Raw genomic sequence first — 21,368 nt, 5'->3', positions numbered from 1 at the left:
ATATTTTTTGTTCCATAAGATGCACTTTTTCCAACCCCCCCCCATACATTTTTTTCCCAGCCTGGTGGTCCAGCATGCTTTCCACGCTCCTGCCTTGGCTCCCTTGCTCTCTTGCGGCAGCTGCACAGTGCTGCATGAGGCAGGCGCACGCTTTTTGTGTGCCTGCGTGGTCCCGCACTACACTCTGAATGGCTGCCTGTCGGTTCTCGTCGATGAAGCCGTCTGCGCAGTGTGCGGCGGTGGTGAAAAGGGCAAACAATGCTAGGAATGATTAAGAAGAGGATCATGAACAGATCGGAGAAGGTTATCATGCCGCTGTGCCGGGCCATGGTACGCCACCACCTGGAATACTGCATCCAGCACTGGTCACCATACATGAAGAAGGACATGGTACTACTCAAAAGGGTTCAGAGGAGAGCGACTAAAATGGTTAAGGGGCTGGAGAAGTTGCCGTACTGCGAGAGGTTAGAGCAACTAGGCCTCTTCTCCCTTGAAAAGAGGAGGCTGAGAGGGGACATGATCGAAACATTCAAGATAATGAAGGGAATAGACTTAGTAGATAGAGACAGGTTGTTCATGCTCTTCAAGGTAGAGAGAACAAGAGGGCACTCTAAAGTTAAAAGGGGATAGATTCCATACAAATGTAAGGAAGTTCTTATTCACTCAGAGAGTGGTAGAAAACTGAAACGCTCTTCTGGAGGTTGTTATAGGGGAAAACACTCTCCAGGGATTCAAGACAAAGTTAGACAAGTTCCTGCTGAACTGGAACATACGCAGGTAGGGCTGGTCTCAGGGCACTGGTCTTTGACCTAGGGGCCGCCACGAGAGCGGACTGCTGGGCACGATGGACCACTGGTCTGATCCAGCAGCGGCAATTCTTATGTTCTTATAAAGAGATGGTAACATTGATCAAGCCGTTATCTAATATGGGTCAGTATGGGTTCAGTTCAGTATGGGTTCAGTTCAGTATGGGCCCAGGAGAAAGCTTGATTGCTCTAGATAATGAATATGTGTATATTTTCTGCATAATAGAACCATTGGGAAAAAAAATAATTCTCAATTTTGATTTTGAGAGGAAAAATAAATTCAAAACTTGTTATGTGCTGGATTGGATAGGTCTAATATGGAGTTGTTTTCTTTTTTTTTCAAAAAGGGATTCACTAATGCTTCTCCAGTCTAAAGTCTCTGATTAAGAATGGAAAGTATGTATGGTAGAAAGCCAAGCAAGGGAATTTTAACTCAACTGGATGGTTTAAGGTCAAGTGAGTTTGTAGTGGGTGTGAAGGAGGATAGTGTTTCATAAAGTGCCATTTCAGAAACAATATTGAATGAGGTACCAGAAGAGCTATTTATAATAGAAAGAAAATGTTAATACAGATGATGGTGTAGAATTTGGGGCTGACAGTGGCAAGGTAGTTGAAGAAAATGAGTGAGTGTGATCAGAAAAAAAACAGAGTTCATAGAAACATAGAAATAGACGGCAGATAAGGGCCACGGCCCATCTAGTCTGCCCACCCTAATGACCCTCCTCTACCTTTGCCTAGTGAATAGAACCCACGTATCGATCCCATTTGGCCTTAAAATCAGGCACGCTGCTGGCCTCAATCACCTGCAGTGGAAGACTATTCCAATGATCAACCACCCTTTCAGTGAAAAAGAATTTCCTGGTGTCACCTCGTAGTTTCCCGCCTCTGATTTTCCACAGATGTCCTCTTGTTGCCGTGGGTCCCTTGAAAAAGAAGATATCTTCTTCCGCTTCGATGCGGCCCGTGAGATACTTGAACGTCTCGATCATGTCCCCCCTCTCTCTGCGCTCCTCGAGCGAGTATAGCTGCAGTTTGTATAACCGTTCAGTTTTAGATGTGAAATAATGAGCTATGGTTTCAGCAGTTGGGGAGCTCTACAAACGGGAATATATAAAAAATATTTTTTTAAAACCCTGAACAGAAATTCTTAGCAACAGACACAAGTGCTAAAAATTTAAATCTCACTGGTGAAATGTTCATAAGGCTACCCTTTAGGAGTGAATGAATAAACAAAGTGGAACACTATGAAGTCCAAAGTTCCTTTAATAAAGCATAAAACAGTCCAAATAATAAGTTGCTTTCTGGGAGAACAGACTCAATTCAAAGCAGTCACTTTCTCTCAATTTCAAGCAATCTGTTTCTCTCGACACGGCTGTGTTTCAGCTGGTGCGCCTTCATCAGGAGAAGGAAAACGTGCCTTATAAACTGAAAACATTAAGCATAACAAAAAAAAGCAAAGAAAAATAAACATGACATCAACAAAATACATATAAACTTTCATAATGTACATGATATACAAAAAGAGTTAATGAAGACATAATGTGCCATACAAAATAGAATATTATCAAAGTGAGTGAGACATAAAAACAAATAATTTCTTATATATAAAAAAACCATGAATACAGGATAAAATTTCATACCTCACTGGTTGATGATATCAACTAATGTTTAGAACACAGCTCAAAAAGGGAGCTAATGGCAGGAATGAGAAGCTGGCTGGGGCTAGGCTGCCTGTCCCTCTGTATGTCTTCCACATTGAGCAATTAAGGGTCAAACTAGAGGCTTTGAAACAAGTGCCTCGTACAAAGTTCATTATAGATACTTATGCTGCCTGCTTGTACTAGCATATTCTCACATGAGGGTGAAGTCATCCATGGAGCCCAGTACAGACAGTGTTAAAAGTGAACTGTCACTTTAAGTTTTAAGAAACTTCACGACTGCCCACAATGCATATGCGCGAGTGCCTTCCCAACCGATGTCAGCTCATGGTTCCTCAGTTCTTTGTTTTCTGCGGAGCTTTTTTCTGGACTTTGTCCAGTCTGCGTTGCTTTTAATCCATATCGTTTTTTCTACGCTGGCCTTTGGCCATTGTCTTTTCCTTTAATAATGTTTTTTAGTTTTGAAAATAAATGAATATTTTTTTTTCTTCACTTGGGCCTTTCAGCCTTTGTGTTATTTGGCGGGTTTTTCTTCAATCTCATCATTGAGTTTAATTTTGCCGCCACAAATTTTCTGTCTATGTCAAAACAGTTGACTGACTTTAAAAAGTGCAGTCTGTGCCAGCGGCCAATTTCAGTCACTGACTCTCATAGTTGGTGTTTGCAGTGTCTGAGCCATTAGCATCGTGTTGACACCTGCATGCGCTTTTCCAACTTACAAAAGTGCTCACTAAAAGCTCATCGAATTCAGCAAGAGAAGATCTTCGGTTTGGCCATGGGCACCGGAAACACTCTGAGCCTGCGGTACCAGCATTGGCATTGGACGAGATTCGAGCATTGGGGAAGCCAGCTAAGAAGCCATCCTCTTCCCAGCAAGCATCACAGGCCTCTACAGCATCAAATCTCTTGATGCAGGCCAAACATCGACACCATTGCTCTCCATCTCTGCAGATTGTGTCTCCTTCAGGACGTGCATCCTCCTCAAGGTCACCCAGCCCTAGACACACTGCCATACTGATGATATCGAGGAGCATTGTCTTGTCATTGTTCTCCTCTTCACTCTTCATCTTACAGAGTCACCTGGGGTTCCTGCATCTCTCATGCCACCATACTGACTGTGAGCCCTCTTTGACCTGGAAGTCATCTCTCCGTCAGAGCTGACGTCAAAGGAAAGACTTTCAGGTCAGCCACTTGCATTGTGCAAGAGCTGCTGCCTGTGTCCCTGCGAACGAATGTGGCTGAAGGCGGGAAGGAGTAGCCCAGTTGGACGGCCCTGAAGGGAGTGAGTGTGGCCTTGGAGCGAGCAAGTAAGGAAGAAAGGGGAGGGGAGAAGTAGTGTGTTGCGATTTGGAGGGGGCACAAAATCAGGACACACAAGGAAGGAAGGGGGCATGAACTTGGGACACAAGGGAGGGAGGAAGGGGCACTAACTTGAGACATAGGAGGGAGGTTAATGGGTCTGCTCAAGAGAAAACATTATGCATCAACCTATTAGAGCTGAGAGCAATTCAAAATGCTCTACAAACCTTTCAGAGCAGTCTTTCAAATCAGGTCCTCCTGGTTCGAATAGACTATCAAGTAGCAATGTAGTATATCAACAAGCACGGAGGAATGGGTGCTTTCCCTTGTCAAGAAGCCGAGCACATTTGGAACTGGGCGATTGCTTGAAACATATTTCTCAAGGCCATATATGTGCAAGGGTCCCAACACTCTAGCCGACAAACTCATCAAATTTCTTTACTGCACGAGTGGACACTCAACTCCAAAGTATTACGTAACATTTTTTTCATTATGGGGGACTCCTCAAATAGATCTGTTTGCCTCTCCCCACAATTGCCTCAATTCTGTTCCAGGCAATATTCTCACCATCTGGAAGCAGATGCCTTTTTTTCTGGATTGGACAGACATGTTCCTTTACGCTTTTTTACCTTGCTTGAACTCAAACAAGACTCAGCCACCATGATCCTGATAGCTCTTCGGTGGCCCAGGCAACCTTGGTACTCCCTTCTACTTCAGCTGAGTGCCAGGGATTCAGTTCCCTTGCAAATCTTTCCATCTCTGCTCACTCAGAGTCAAGGGTCTCTTTTATAACCCAATCTGCACTTGCTACAGCTCGCAGCTTGTTATCTCTCGGCCTGACTTCAACAGATCCTAATCTCTCTGATGCAGTACAAGCCATTATAGCTGCTTCCAGTAAACCTACTCAGCAATGTTATCAACAGAAGTGGACACATTTCAATATGTGGTTTACTCTCCACCACCATGACACTCCATCATCTTCTCTATCTTCAGTATTGGATTACCTTTTCCATCTTTCCAATTCTGGACTAAAAACCATTTCGGTCAGGGTTTACTTCAGTGCTATTAGCGCTTTCCATGTTCCTGTCAACAATAAATCTCTGGCCTCTCATCTTCTTGTTTTCAGGTTTATGAAGGGGCTTTTCAATTCCAAACCTCCACTCAAGCCGCCTCCAGTTGTCTGTGATCTTAATATAGTCCTAGCCACTATGATGAAACCACCATTTGAACCAATGGCTTCTTCTACTCAACTCAAGTTTCTCACTTGGAAAGTGGGTCTTCTTAATTTCTCTCGCTTCTGCCAGTCAAGTGAGTGAACTCCAAGCGTTGGTGTTGGACCCACCGTTCACAGTATTCCATCATGATAAGGTGGTTCCCTGCACCCATCCTAAATTCCTCCTGAAAGTGTTGTAAAAGGGGGGGGGTGTATGTGTGCAAATTTGCCAGTTTAATCCTTTAGTTGGTTTCCTGGGTCACTTTCCTATTTTTTGCAGTCTTAAGTCTTCACAATCCTGTTGTTAAACTGGACTATGTTAAAATCTTGCTTTATATCTGTTTATCATGCTCGTTTTTGTTTTCTATAATATAGTCAAACTGAATCTGGTCTGTTTCATTTTATGAGAAGAAAGTTAAGAAGCTGTTTCCAATTACAGTAGTACTGTTTCCATGGCCCGCCTTTTGTTTAACTAGAATGTTTCTAATTTTGGAAGGACTAGTCCTTTTTGTTTGAGAGACTTACTGTAAAAAACAAGTCAAAAAAACCTGTGTACCAGTTATGTAGCCAAATATGTATTTGTATATGATAGTCAATTTTATTCAGCAAAAGTTCTCTTTCATAAGCACAGATGAGTGAAAGATGAAGAAATGGGCAAGTCCTTTTGATTTTGCTAAAATTTCTGATTAGTCCACCCCCATCCCCGATCCTTTCCAGCTGAATTGTCTCCAACTGAGGATGCTATATATTGAGTGCAGCTACTTTGGAGGCAAATGGTGGTAGTGCAGTTATCCCAGGACAAGCAGGCAGCATATTCTTAACACATGGGTGACGTCACCGACGGAGCCCTCGGTACGGACCTTTTTAACTAGAAGTTTCTAGTTGGCCGCACCGCGCGTGCGCGAGTGCCTTCCCGCCCGACGGAGGAGTGCGTGGTCCCCAGTTTCTTCGTTTCCGCGGAGCGAAGAAGACGCGTGTATTTTTTCAACGGCCGTTGAAATCACTTTTTGCCTTCCCGCTCGCGCTTTTGTTCTAAATTTTTCTCCCTTTACCTTCGGGTTTCCTTTTTATTTGAATTGCAAAAAAAAAAAAAAACTTTGATTTTTTCCTGTTTCTTTCGTTTTTGCCCCGGCGGGGCCTGTTGCCATTATACAGGCCTCGGACTTCGATTTTGCGGAGGCTATCTTCCCCTTCATGCCCCCGCAGGTCGGTTTTAAGAAGTGCCAGCGGTGTGCACGCCCGATCTCCGTATCTGACCCACACAATTGGTGTTTGCAGTGCCTGGGTCCGGAGCATCGGGCGGACTCCTGCACCCGCTGTGCCACTTTGCAAAAACGAACTCTTAAAAACCGAAGAATCCAGCAAACCCTTCTCTTCGGCACCGAGTCGGCGATGGAATCCTCACCTTCAACGGCGGTACCGCAAAAATCGGCACCGTCAAGCTCGACACCGACCGACCCCGCATCGGCGCCACTGGCGCCAGGTAAGCCGGCTAAGAAGCCTTCCTCTTCCCTCGAGCGCCCTCCTGCTACGGTGGCGACACCGTCCCTACCGGCATCGCACCGGTCCCGTAAACGCTCCGCCCCGATATCGGTGAGTGCCTCGTCATCGGCCTCCTCATCGCCGGGGCGTGGAGCGGCATCCAAGGAACCGAAGAAAAAGAAAGCGGTTCCGATGCCACCCCTAGATGACCGTATCTCGGCCATTCTACAAACTCAGCTTCAGGAGCAGTTGAAGAAACAACTTGAACAACTGCTACCCTCTATCCTGGCACCGCTCCTTCCGGTACCAGACCGGCCCGAGCCCCGCACCGAGCCCCCGGTGTCCACTCCTTCGGTACCGGTAAACACCTCGATGCCGATCCTTTCGGCCCAACAACTTCATGATGATCCTGTGGTTCATTCTCAACCCACAGTGGATCCTCCTCGGCACCAGGCGGTACGGCACTCTTCTCGGGACCGAGAACGACGCCGATCGTCCTCCCCTGGTACCGTTTCGGTGCGCTCTGGTAAATCTTTGTCCAAGACTCGCCACACCGCACCCTCCACCCCGGTGTCCCGACATGCACCAGAGGTCAGGGATCCTGATTTATGGGAGGAGACTCCTCTCGGTACCGAGGAGGATCCCTCCTCATCTGATGAGGAACCATCGGCACCTGATGCCACCTCTAAACCTGAACAGTCCTCTTTTTCTAAATTTCTGAGGGAAATGTCTGCTGCTCTGTCCCTTCCCCTGGAATCTGACTCCAAAAAGTCCCAAGCCTTTTTAGAAGCCTTAGACTTTGAGCAACCTCCTAAGGAGTTCCTCAAGCTTCCCGTGCATGACATCCTACGGGAGACATTCTACAAAAACTTGGAAAATCCCCTCACGGTACCGGGAGCTCCCCGTAAACTGGACAACCTTTACCGTGTCATCCCTATTCCTGGATTCGACAAATCTCAATTGCCCCATGAGTCCCTTCTGGTGGAATCCACCTTAAAAAAGACTCAGGGCTCCAGTGTCTATGCCTCTACCCCTCCTGGCAGGGAAGGTAAGACCATGGACAAGTTTGGCAAGAGGCTTTACCAAAATGCCATGCTTGCCAACAGGGCAAACAACTATTCCTTCCATTTTTCCTTCTATCTCAAACACTTGGTCCAACAGCTGTCTGCCCTCCAGAAGTACCTACCTGAGCGCAAGGTCCCGCTATTCCAACAGCACATCTCTGGCCTTCTCCAAATGCGCAAGTATATGGTCCGCTCGATATACGACTCCTTCGAGCTCACCTCTCGGGCCTCTGCCATGGCTGTAGCCATGCGTCGCTTGGCCTGGCTCAGAGTCTCCGACCTGGACATCAACCACCAGGACCGTCTGGCCAACGCCCCCTGTCTCGGGGATGAGCTTTTTGGAGAGTCACTGGATTCCACCACCCAGAAACTCTCTGCCCATGAGACCAGGTGGGACACCCTGATCAAGCCGAAAAAGAAGGCACCACCTACCCGTCCTTATCGGCCACAAACATCTTATCAACGGAGGTTCTCAGCCAGGCCACTCAATCCGCCTCCCCAGCAATCTAGGCGGCCCCGTCAACAGCAACATCACGCTCAGGCTCGATCTCAGGCCTCTCAACCCTCTAAGCCTCCTCAGCCTACTAAACTAACTCAGCCCTTTTGACTCTTCTCTCCGGGGCATAGCCAGTCATCCACCTTTGCTACCTCTTCCACAACCCATCGGAGGTCGTCTCACCATTTTCTCCAGCCGTTGGGAAATCATTACATCGGACCAGTGGGTCCTCAACATCATCCGCCACGGCTACTCTCTCAACTTCCAGACTCTACCTCCGGACAACCTTCCCGTAGAGTCTGCTTCAAACTCATCTCAAACCCCCCTCCTCCTGAGGGAGGTTCAATCCCTCCTCCTTCTCAATGCCATCGAAGAAGTACCTCCAGATCAAAGGGGGCAGGGATTCTACTCCCGCTACTTCCTGGTACCCAAAAAGACGGGAGACCTTCGTCCCATCCTCGATCTCAGGGACCTCAACAAGTGTCTGGTCAAGGAGAAGTTCAGAATGCTCTCCCTTGCCACGCTCTACCCTCTTCTTTCTCAACACGACTGGCTATGTTCCCTGGACCTCAAAGAGGCCTACACTCACATCTCCATCAATCAAAATTCTCGCCGCTACCTGCGGTTCCAGGTACTGCACCATCACTATCAGTACAAGGTGCTACCGTTCGGCCTCGCTTCCTCTCCCAGGGTCTTCACCAAGTGCCTTATAGTGGTAGCGGCCTTCCTCAGGTCTCACAACCTCCAGGTGTTCCCCTATTTGGACGATTGGTTGGTGAAAGCACCTACGTCTCAACTTGTGCTACAGGCTACTCATCACACCATCTCTCTCCTCCACCTCCTGGGGTTCGAGATCAACTACCCCAAGTCGCATCTGCTTCCCACCCAGCGACTTCAATTCATTGGAGCAGTTCTGGACACCACGCTAATGAGGGCTTTTCTCCCCTCCGATCGTCAGCGGACCCTGCTCCACCTCTGTCGTCAGGTGCTCATGCATCCCTCCATTCCTGCCCGGCAGATGATGGTCCTCCTGGGTCACATGGCCTCGACGGTGCATGTCCTTCCTCTGGCACGTCTCCACCTTCGCACGCCTCAGTGGACTCTCGCCAACCAGTGGTCACAGACTACGGATCCTCTTTCTCATCCCATCTCTGTGACATCATCTCTTCAGCAATCTCTCCAATGGTGGTTGAACTCCTCAAATCTTTCCAGGGGTCTACTTTTTCATCTACCCCCTCACTCTATGATCATCACCACGGATGCGTCCCCCTATGCGTGGGGAGCTCACCTAGGAGATCTACGCACCCAGGGACTTTGGACCCCACAGGAGCGTCGTCATCACATCAATTTCCTGGAACTCAGAGCCATGTTCTACGCCCTCAAGGCGTTCCAACATCTCCTCTGCCCTCAAGTCCTCCTCCTCTGCACGGACAATCAAGTCGCCATGTACTACATAAACAAGCAAGGCGGCACCGGATCTCGCCCCCTCTGTCTGGAGGCTCTGCGCATCTGGACCTGGGCCACGGACCGCAATCTCTTTCTCAGGGCGGTCTATATCCAGGGCGAGCAGAACTCTCTGGCCGACAATCTCAGTCGCATCCTTCAACCCCACGAGTGGACGTTGGACCCCCCGACTCTACTCTCCGTCTTTGCTCGATGGGGCACTCCGCAGGTGGACCTCTTTGCAGCCCCTCACAATCATCAGCTGCCCCTATTCTGCTCCAGACTCTTCTCTCCTCACCGTCTGGCCCCGGATGCATTCCTGCTCGATTGGAGGGATCGGTTCCTGTATGCCTTCCCTCCACTTCCTCTGATGTTGCGGACCTTGTCCAAACTCCGCAAAGACCACGCCACCATGATTCTTATCGCACCTCGGTGGCCTCGCCAACACTGGTTCTCACTCCTGCTCCAGCTCAGCTCCAGGGAACCCATTCTACTTCCTGTGTTTCCTACTCTACTTACGCAACAGCATCAGTCTCTGCTACATCCCAATCTGTCTTCGCTCCACCTGACAGCTTGGTTTCTCTCGGGCTAACCTCTCCGGAGAATCTATCTCAACCGGTCCGCCTCATTTTGGACGCTTCCAGGAAACCGGCCACTCTCCAATGTTACCATCAGAAGTGGACCAGATTTTCCTCCTGGTGTCTCCGGCATCATCAAGAACCCACCTCCTTAGCGGTGGAAACTGTCTTGGAATATTTGCTCTCACTGTCCAACGCTGGCCTCAAAACTACCTCCATCAGAGTCCACCTCAGTGCCATCACTGCGTTTCATGAGCCTATTCTCGGAAAACCCCTCACGGCTCACCCTCTGGTTTCCAGATTCATGAGAGGACTCTTCAACATCAAACCGCCTCTCAAGCCTCCTCCTGTCGTCTGGGACCTGAATGTGGTTCTCTCAGCTCTCATGAAACCCCCGTTTGAGCCTCTTGCCACAACTTCTCTCAGGCTTCTTACCTGGAAGGTGCTTTTCCTAATTGCCATCACCTCTGCCAGGAGGGTTAGCGAACTGCATGCACTGGTTGCCGACCCACCTTTCACTGTTTTTCACCATGACAAGGTTGTTCTGCGTACCCACCCTAAATTCCTTCCCAAGGTGGTCTCAGCTTTTCACCTCAACCAGTCCATTGTGCTGCCCGTCTTCTTCCCTAAGCCTCACTCGCATCCTGGGGAACAGGCGTTGCACACGCTGGATTGTAAGCGTGCCCTTGCTTACTATCTTGATCGTACCAGAGCTCACCGAACAGCCCCTCAGCTCTTTTTGTCTTTCGACCCCAACCGTTTGGGTCGTCCTGTCTCCAAACGGACACTTTCAAATTGGCTTGCTGCCTGTATTGCTTTCTGCTACGCTCGGGCCGGTCTCTCACTGGAAGGAACTGTCACGGCCCACAGAGTCCGAGCTATGGCTGCTTCCGTGGCTTTCCTCCGCTCCACGCCCATCGAGGAAATCTGCAAGGCGGCCACTTGGTCCTCAGTTCACACGTTCACTACTCACTACTGTCTGGATGCTTTCTCCAGACGGGATGGACACTTCGGCCAATCTGTGTTACAAAATTTATTTTCCTAATGGCCAACCATCCCCCCTCCCTCTTTGTTAGCTTGGAGGTCACCCATGTGTTAAGAATATGCTGCCTGCTTGTCCTGGGATAAAGCACAGTTACTTACCGTAACAGGTGTTATCCAGGGACAGCAGGCAGATATTCTTACGTCCCACCCACCTCCCCGGGTTGGCTTCTTAGCTGGCTTATACTAACTGGGGACCACGCACTCCTCCGTCGGGCGGGAAGGCACTCGCGCACGCGCGGTGCGGCCAACTAGAAACTTCTAGTTAAAAAGGTCCGTACCGAGGGCTCCGTCGGTGACGTCACCCATGTGTTAAGAATATCTGCCTGCTGTCCCTGGATAACACCTGTTACGGTAAGTAACTGTGCTTTCTGTGCAGTCTTTAATATGATCAGATAGAGACTTGGTTCATAAAAGGTTTTATTGTGTCTTGTTATAGTCCCTAACTTCTTTACTATAATCAAAGTCAAAATATAGAGTAATGGGAGAAAATCCTTTTATCACATAAGTCCCTAAGGAGGGTTTTTTTTTTTTTTTTTTTAACTAAGCTGTGGCAAAAATTGACCTTAGTGCATCCTTGCATAGGTTTTTCCACATGCTAAGGCCATTAATTTTGCTGCAGCTATAAAATGATCAATTTTTTATTTGTTTTTTGGGAGGGGATGTTCTATTAATAGACATAACACTAATGTTGGCATTAGTGTGAGGCCATTAATAACAAAAATGACCAAATAAGCACTACTTGCCACCCATTTTGTAGGTTTTAAGGGCTCACACAGTAATCCTCTGCTAACCAGTTAGCACTTGCTAATGTAGATGCACTGTCTGGTTTAGTGTAGGAATGCTCCCTGAAATGCCATCACTTCCTTAAAATTTTTTTAAATGTGTGGATTAGAGCAGTGGTTCCCAACCCTGTCCTGGAGGACCACAAGGCCAATCGGGTTTTCGGGTTAGCCCTAATGAATATGCATGGAGCAGATTTGCATGCCTGTCGCTTCCATTATATGCACATCTCTCTCGTGCATATTCATTAGGGCTAGCCTGAAAACCCGGTTGGCCTGGTGGTCCTCTAGGACAGGGTTGGGATCCACTGGATTAGAGTAGGATAAAATGGCACTTACCGTAGGATACCTGAAATACATCCTATGGTATTACACTTTAAAAGTTTGTTAGGTGCTTAGTAGTACCTAACACAGCTTAAAAGGCTCTTAAATCTGAGAAAGATAAAGAGCTATTTTAGCAGATGATTCTCGCTAAAAGACAGGAATAATAAAATGAACAAACATAACCCCAAACCATTTAGTTGCTCACAAATTCCCTTTGTTATCATCTATAGAAAGCTTAAATAACATAAGCCATGGGGCAGAGCTGGTACAGTTCTTCTCCAGGTCAAGGACAACAATAGTGGATGGTGTTTGGAAAGAGAAATAGTTTACCTAGTTACAGCTGGGTAAACGAAGGCACAGAATGATTACTGGCATCACCTTGGGAAGGTGATTGCTGGAAAAACTGGCTTTGAAGCTGGAAGGGGGTTTCTTATTGCTAATCCTTGGTGCTATTGGGTTGCACTTCCTTCCTTAGTTTAGAAATGTGATGTGTTTATTATATCTGATGCTTTATTTAGACCTTTTGTAGAGAGAGCTTTTTAGTGGTTTGTGCTGTAGCCTGGGACCACTTTGTGTTTTAAAATATTATTTTAACAAGTAGATTGTAGAATAAACTACTTGAGGATCTGGCTGATCAAGATTTTAATTTGGGTGTTCATGGATGCTGTGGGTGCTCATAAACCTTAAATACTTGCAGGATTTGGTTAGATGAATAGGATACCAGAAGAGAATTTCAGAACTATCTAAGAATGATGTCGAAGTAATAAATGTTTCTTCTGTGTTTTGAGCTGTTGGGTGCATAGGGACTGTGTGAAAAAGTGATATGCTCAATTGCTCACAGTTACTTCTATTAAAGCCATTAAATGTATTTTGCCTTTATTTTTTTATTTGCCCTCGTACATGGTATATGTACTTATGCAGATACGTGTGCCATTTATTTTCAGAATATAGAAATGCCTGACAGCTGAATAAATAGCTGATTATCAATTTGTCTGCATGAAACAGCCTGCTTTTAATTTGCTACTGACACTTTTAAAATTTTACCTAGTTCTATTTCCAATGTCCAGCTGTAGAATATAAAGAACATTGATGCAAACAATTTGAAATGTTTTTTTTTTTAAATTTGTTGTAAAACTCTCCCTTTTTTAAATTTATTTTCAGGTCTTATCAAGGACAGAGTTAAAGAGAGAGGAAAGGAGAAGCAGAGAGGAAAAAGGAAACACAAAATTATGAATGAAATCAAGAAGGAGAATGGAGAAGTAAAAGTGGTACAAAAAGGTAAGTTCGGTTGAATAATGGCATCTTTAGCTGACTATTTTGAGAAATCATGCTTACAATATCTTTTTTTTTTTAATACTGAATATATCTAGTATTTTAACTTTCTAAAATGCATTGAGGTAGATCTACAAATACAGGGTAACAGAGAATTCACTTCCTTAGGAGATTATCTTAAGTCTGAAACTTTTGGCCTCTTTTACAAAGCCGCGCTAGTGGCCCCGAAGCCCAGAGAGATTTAAAGGCCTTCGGGGCCGTTGCCGTGCGGCTTTATAAAAGAGGCCGTTTGTGAATGTGTCTAGTAAGCAATGAATAACTTTGATACAATTTTATTGCTCTGAAGAGTAGAGTTCTGGTACTCTAAGATGTCATATAAAGATATTTGTTTCAGATGAATAAAAAAGTAAGAACTAATTACTAAAGAATCAAAACTGGAAGGGCCAAAAGAAATGGCAAGATTAAGAGGTGATTGCAAAGCTTAAAAGTTAATGAAATAAATCCTCATCACTAGAATTAAAATTTTAATTGTTAGCTCCCATTGAATTGAGGTTGCAGGGTGGCAGACTTGGGAATAATGTTAGGAAATTCTGTTTCACGGAGAATGGTGGTACATGCTTGGAATGCCCTCCCGAGGGAGGTGGTGGAGATGAAAATGGTGACGGAATTCAAAAAAGCGTGGAATGAACACACAGTATCTCTAATTAAAAAATGAATGGTTTGATACAAACTACTACGATGCTACTACTTATCACTTATATATGCTCTTCCTGATAAAATCGATCTATTAGGCACTACTGTTGCAATATCCACAGAGGTAAAATATTTAGGGGTTTTGCTAGATTCTTGTCTGATGTTCAGGGGGCATGTATGTGCATTGGTGAAAAAGATATTTGTTGAACATTTGTGCCCATATTTGTCTGCCTCTATGTTTAGGACTGTCTTGCAGAGTGCGGTATTATCATGCTTAGACTACTGCGATTTGGTGCTTCTAGGTATACCAGCATCAGCACTGAGTGCGCTACAAGTAGCCCAGAACGCGATTGTTCGAACTCGGTTTCGATTAAGAAAGAATGATCATGTGACAGAATGCTATACACTTCTCCCTCGGTATTCGCGGGGGTTAGGTGCAGAGCCGGACCGCGAAGTGTGAAAAATCGCGAATAACTTCTTGGCCGGCTCTGACCCATCCCCACCTCCCTCCTGCGTCCCCGGAACCTTACCTGGTGGTCTAGTGGTGAAGCGGGGCAGGAGCTATCTCTTCCTATGCTCCTGCCCCGTGCAGAGCCATCATCAGAATGGCTGCCGTGAGTTCCCGCACGGCAGCCATTCTGATGACGGATCTTTACACGGGGCAGGAGCATAGGAAGAGATAGCTCCTGCCCGGCTTCACTGCTAGACCACCAGGTAAGGTTCCGGGGAGGCTTGGACGGCTTAAAAATAGCCAAAAATGAAAATAGTTTTTTTGTAAAAAAAAAAAAAAATCGCAAATAACTGAATCCGCGGATACTGAAACCGCGGATTCGGAGGGAGAAGTGTATATCTTTGTATTGGTTAAAATTAGAACAACAAATCCTTTATAAATTACTGGTCATAGTGCATCTTTGTATACACAATAAGGCACCGAAACATTTGTTGGATAGCATTCTCCATATGAACCACAGCGCTTGTTGCGCTTGGTGACTCACCATGACCTACATATTCCGACAGTGAAACAGCTATAGCTAACTGTGTCTAGAGCTAGCATATTTTTGTGTGTGGGTCCTTGGGAGTGGAATAAGCTTCCGGGATATTTACGACAGCAAACAAATTTGAGTAGTTTTAAGAAAATGTTGAAGAAATACCTCTTTGATTTATAGTTTTTTGATGCAAGGCGCTGGTAGCCTCTTTGTAATTTTAGTAGGCTTTACATTATCACTATTATGTTTTTTTCATATTTGATTTGAAGTACTGTATGTGATTCTGTTTGTGTATGTACTCTATTATGACCCGCCTTGGGAAAGGCGGGGTATAAATAAATAAATACAAATACAGTGCTGAAAGGCATACACAGCGCTATACATTTTGACATTTATAGACCGGTCCCTGCTTGGAAGAGCTTACAATCTAACTTGAACAGACAGACATGACATAGAGGGTAGGGGATGCAAAACCCAAGGTGAGAGGCGTCAAAAGCACTCTCAAAGAGGAGAGTTTTTAAATGGAGCTTGAACACTGCCAGAAACGGAGCCTGCCGTAGGGATTCGGGTAGCTTGTTCCAAGCATATGGTGCAGCAAGGCAGGAGGGATGGAGTCTGGATAGAAGCTTCAGTGACTGGATGGTTAGGATAAGCTGGAGTGGGCTTCAATGGCAACTCCAGCAGTGGGAACCTAAAGACAGTACTGGGCAGACTTCTATGGTCTATTGCCCAGAAATATTAAAGAAAAGAATTTAATTATGAATATATAATGATTGTGACTATTGAGCAGTAACATGGGCATATCTCTTTAAACCATATATTAGCCTAACAGTGGTGGTTCTATTTGCAATTTTTTTTTTTGCTAATATTGAAGCTAAAATTAAAATATAGAGAATTACAATAATCAAGTTGGGGGTAACAATAACATTTGAACTAAAAGAGCAAAATGATGTTCAAAGAAACTAAGTTTTTTACTAATTTAAGCTGTCTCATGATAATACAGTGTCTTCCTCCATAAATTAGCAATCTGATCCTCATACGTGAGATAGGAGTCTAGGAAAATGCCTAAGACTTTTGAAGTTTTATCAATACAATACTGTACCAGAATCTAATACTATAGTAGAAGGAACGGTGTCAGATCAAAAGCGCGCCGGGACAAAGGCGCGCCTAGACAATTGAGCGCAGTGCGTGCCGCAGCGCCGCTCTAAATTACTGTTTTTAATGCTCCGACGGGGGGGGCGTGGGGGGGAACCCCCCCCACTTTACTTAATAGACATCGCGCCGCATTGTGGGGGGGTTGTAACCCCCACATTTTACTGAAAACTTCACTTTTTCCCTGTTTTTAGGGAAAAAAGCCCCTAAAAACTGTAATTTAGAGCGGTGCGGCAGCGTGCGCTGCGCTCAATTGTTGGCGCGCGCTTTTGTCTTTCGCGCCGTTGTCTATGAACCAGAAGGAACATACAGTGGCGTAGCGAAGGTTAGAGGTGCCTAGGTCTGTGGTGCCCCTCTCCCGCCCCCTACCGTGTGCCCTGTCTCGTTCCTCGTACCTTTTTAACTTTTCTGACGTGAGCATCATGCCCGCGTCTGTGTCGGCTCACCCTTTGATGTCATTTCATAGGCACGGGACCCAGAAGTGACATCAGAGAGAGCACCGATGCGGGCGGCAGTGTTGCTCATGCCAGAGAAGTAAAAATGGTCCGGGAGAAGACTAGGGGTGGGCGCAGCAAGGGGAGGAATGGAAAGGGGGGGGTGGAGAGGAGGCTTGCCAGCGCCTCTAACAAGACAGCGCCTGGGATGGACTTCCGTTCCCCCCCCCCCCTTTATTATGCCACTGGGAATAGATGATAAATGATTACCAGGATTGTGGAAATCCTGAAAACTTGACTGGCAAGGGGTTACTCCAGGAATGACTTGGGAAATACTGCCATAAATCACCTGCCACCCTGATAAATCTTCATAGTTTTTTACCACATAGGTCCTATGAAATCTCCCTATTCCTCCAAAACTGTGTTTACAATTCACTGACATGCTAAGCAATCTCCCCCCAAAAATCTTAGAGCTCCTTTTACTAAATGGCGCTAGAGGCTTTTAGCACAAGTCGGTGAGGTAAATGCTCCGACGCTCATCAAATTCCTATGAATGCTGGAGCATTTACCTTTCCGGCCTACACTAAAAACCTCTAGCGCCGTTTAGTAAAATCCAGCGTTATTCAGCAGATTGTGTGCACTTTTAATGCTGGGAAGATCTTTAGTACAGCTACCATCAAACAGGACATTGAAACATTTATTTATTTATTCATTCAATTTTCTATAGCATTCTCCCAGGGGAGCTCAGAACGGTTTACGTGAATTCATTCAGGTACTCGAGCATTTTTCCCTTTCTGTCCCAATGGGCTCACAATCTAGTAATGTACCTGGGGCAATGGGGGGATTAAGTGACTTGCCCAGGGTCACAAGGGTGCTGAGGCTGTAGCTTTAACCACTGTGCCACAAGTCTACTTGTGATGTTTCCTCTACGTTTTGCTATAATGGTGCATTGTTTTCTAATCCACGGTCACATTTTTGCTAGCCAACTATTAGTGCCCAATTTGGAAACTATTTTAGTAGTGAGTACTGCTACTGTGGCATGTTGGCAGATTTCATGAGACTCATGTAACACATGTGGCAAAATAGAGCATTAATGATGGGCTTGTAGGGATTTTCTTTAGTGTTAAGCTGTATTAAAAATTCTTCTCTTTGTTTTATCAGGTGGAAATGAAAAGCCAAAAGCAAATGCTGAAGAATTACAAATTAAAAAAGTGAAGAAAAAGAAGAAAAAGAAACACAAGGAAGGTGAAAAAAGGAAGCACCCGAAAATGTACAGCAAATGTATTCAAACCATCTGTTCGGGATTGGTTTCTGATGGAAAGGATCAAGAAGCTAAAGGAATTGCAGCTGATCATCTTAAAGATTTTTTGGGGGAGAGTGCAGATCCCAAGAAGAGAGACAATGAGTCCAAGGTACTAGAGAACAGTGAGTTTCCATTTGTCTCATTAAAGGAGCCACGGGTTCAAAATAAACTGAAACGGTTGGACATGTTGGAGTTCAAACGGCTTATTCATGTTGAGCACCAGCCTAACGGAGGTGCATCTGTTCTCCACGCCTACAGCAATGAACTCTCTCACTTGTCTCCTGTGGAGATAGAGAGGTTTGCCGAGGAGTTTGTGGATCTGGTGTTTAGTGAAAATGAAAATTCTGCTGCTTATTATGTCATGGGTATTGTTCATGGGGCAGCTACTTACTTGCCTGACTTCTTAGACTACTTTTCGTTTAATTTCCCCAATTCACCAGTGAAAATGGAGATTTTGGGAAAGAAAGACATAGAGACGACAACTATGTCAAATTTTCATGCTCAGGTAAGAGAGACGTATATGCAAACTTTGCTTTTTTTACTTACAAAACACATAAGTGTAGCTTATGATTAGTTCTACAGATGAAATTATGAGCAGAATGGTGATGAAACTTGTGTTGAAAAACCCATGCCACAAAGCCCTGTAGTTAAACTTAATTAACTGCTTAAATGTTTTTAATGGAGCATTTATTTGCATAAAATTTGATTTTACATGTAGAATGATCTTTGTAAAAAAAATAAAAATAACTCCCCATAATGGATTTGGTGTGCAAAGCCAGTTTCAAAGTCAGAATAATTCAAGAAAACATTAATGCCTCTTAATCTTGCTGGACTTCAGATGGTCATAAAATTTGTTGAACCTATAGCTTAAAATTTAAAAAAAAAAAAAAAAAAAAAAAAGATAAGTCTGATAGCTAGTGGTAGCTTCTGTGCACTTCCAGTGAGACATAGGTTTGATTCCAGCACTGGATCTTCTGTTTTTAGTCAGCTGTGACTAGAGATTGCAGAGGCAGCATTCATAGTAGTTACAGATAGGCAGATAGGGAAAATCATGGTTATTGCATAATGGTGACACTTAGGCCCGGATTCTGTATAGGATGCCTGGTCTCAGAAGCTGATGGGCGTCCTATATAGAATCAGGCCTAAGGCCGCCTAAAGTGAACCCGATTCTCTAAACAATGTCCATGTTACAGGCGTCAATTAGAGAATTGAGTTGTAAGTAGATGTGGCTTCCCGTCCTGCCTGAACGAACGCAGCAGGAGGGATGCCAATCCCTCCTTCTGGAACCCTACCCCCTGTAGGTCGCTGGCAGGAGGGATGCCCAATTCCTCCTGCTGGAACCCCCCTGTAAATCACCGGCAGGAGGAATACCCAATCCCTCCTGCTGGAACCCCCGTAGATTGCGCGGCCCCCTCATCCAGACCCCCCCATCCCCACTAGAACCCCTCCCAACCCCACCCTCCCCAGACTCCCCTCTAACCTGTTAGGATGGCCGGTCGGCAGGCCCACCTCCGTTGAAATGAGGTGGGCTGGCCCCTTCCCGGTGCATTGTGGGATGCAATGGGGAGGGGCCTAAGGTCGGATTGGCCCAGGTACCTTAGGCACCTGGGCCAACCGCCCATAGGCACATAGGAGGGGCCTTATGCCCCTCCCTGCTGCATCCCACAATGCTCAGAAAAGGGGCAGGCCCGCCTCATTCTGACAGAGGCGGGCCTGGGTGGAGGGAAGACCCGGCTGGCCAGCCTAACAGATTAGAGGGGGGTCTGGGGAGGGGGGATTAGGTGGGGTTCTAGTGGGAGGGTGGGGGGGGCACACAATCTACCGGTGAGGTTCTGGCAGAAGGGATTGGGCATCCCTCCTGCCATGTTCGCTCAGATAGAATGAGCGGCTGCTAAACTTATCGCAGCAAGGAGATCACTTACCACAATAAGCTTAGGGGCTGCTCTGTGGTTTTATTATTTTCATTTTTTTCCCTATTGTTTTAAGTTGGAGGCTTGGTGCCCAGAGGGTTCCTCTTATTAGGATCTCTGCCAGGGAGAAGACGCAGACTGACACAACTGAAGTTTGCTGTTAGAAGGATCAGCCCTCGGAGATACTTGCCTAGCCAGCCTGCTGTAATAATTTTGGAGCTTGGGGGCCATCCCCTGAGTAGCTGCTCGTATCCCTGATTTATTAGGAGCTTGAGCATAGGCTGATCGGCTCCTTCCCAGCTTGGCTGGGATTAATAGTGGGCTGGCTGCGTAGTCCTCCCCACTTCGCAGTGAGAGAGTTTCTGGGAGTTGAGGCTCAGTCCGACTGGCAAGCCAAAGACCATCTGCACTTCTGAGCTGAGGCAGGCAGGCACCAGTTGGCTCAGTAAAGCTGTTATAGCCTTTGGGGAAAATCATTAAGGGGGGTGGGGTCTGAAAAAGTGATTTTTGAAGGCTTCTGGAGCCAGAGCTAGGGTCCTTCTTTTCCAAAACCCCTTCCCTGTAGTTTTTTTGAACATTAGGGGAGCCCCCCCCCCCCCCCGGAACATTTTTGCCGCACATTTGCTGGCAGTGGCCATCTTGGATTTTAAACCATTTTTTTTCTTTTTTCTTTAAAGCCTCCATCTGCCTCAAAACCCCTCGATTTTGCTTAAAATCGATAGGGATGGACCCCTCAGGCATTTCTGCCCCTATATCATGCCAGATTTCTGTTGGATAGTTGGCCAAGGAACATCCATGTGCTACGGGGATGGGGCCAGGACCCTTAGGCTCAGCTCCTCCAGGGCTAAAAATCCACAAGGGGCTCAATCCCAGGGGAAGAAGCCCTTGCCAGAGACTTTCGAAGGAGTTTTGGCGAAGCACGGATGTGTGAACACCGCAGAGCCCAGGAGGACCTTTACGGAGTCCAGCCGGAGTCATTGAGACCCCCCTATGCAAGGCTTTACCCTGGATTTTGTGAGCCTGATGTGGAATGCTTATGTGAACTGGGGTCCCCCAGCATCTGCTTAAGGTGCGACAGTTGTGGCGTCACTGGGGATTTGTCCTTAGCCCACGCCTTGTGCAGACAACTCAGAGCTGGACCAAGGGGTCCAGTCTGACATGACTGGGAGGATGGAAGGTCAGATTCCATGCCCTTATTGTCCCAGGATGAAATTTCCCTGGAAGAGTCTGGTTCTCTGCATGAGACCAGTGGACAAGAACCAATGGTGAACCTGGATCAGTGTGGCTTTTCAAAGCATCAATGATCCTGGGCATAATAGCTAATTCACTGTGTGAATTGGAGCTGGAATTTCCACCAGCCTCTATATCATGGTGCTTAATTATGAGTGGCTCAGAACCAACCACTTTCTTTCCTTCACATCCTGTCATCACG

General features: G+C 46.2%; 1 protein-coding gene across 4 annotated transcripts in view; it reads left to right on the top strand.

Annotated features, from left to right (window-relative positions):
• The window catches only part of RSBN1L (round spermatid basic protein 1 like), an 83,695-nt gene that overhangs the window by 40,390 nt on the left and 21,937 nt on the right, over nucleotides 1–21,368 (top strand). For 3 of the 4 annotated variants that reach the window (XM_033958937.1, XM_033958938.1, XM_033958940.1), the window contains exons 2-3: nucleotides 13,348–13,464; nucleotides 17,885–18,531. In XM_033958937.1, coding sequence (XP_033814828.1) covers nucleotides 13,348–13,464; nucleotides 17,885–18,531 — 764 coding nt within the window. The remainder of the gene's footprint in view (nucleotides 1–13,347; nucleotides 13,465–17,884; nucleotides 18,532–21,368) is intronic. The other variant, XM_033958939.1, reaches the window with a different exon arrangement.

This window comes from Geotrypetes seraphini, chromosome 9, assembly GCF_902459505.1.
Source record: "Geotrypetes seraphini chromosome 9, aGeoSer1.1, whole genome shotgun sequence".
NCBI classification, from domain to species: Eukaryota; Metazoa; Chordata; class Amphibia; order Gymnophiona; family Dermophiidae; genus Geotrypetes; species Geotrypetes seraphini.
The sequence above is the reverse complement of the archived record's forward strand: the minus strand, read 5'-3'. Positions and strand labels throughout refer to the sequence as shown.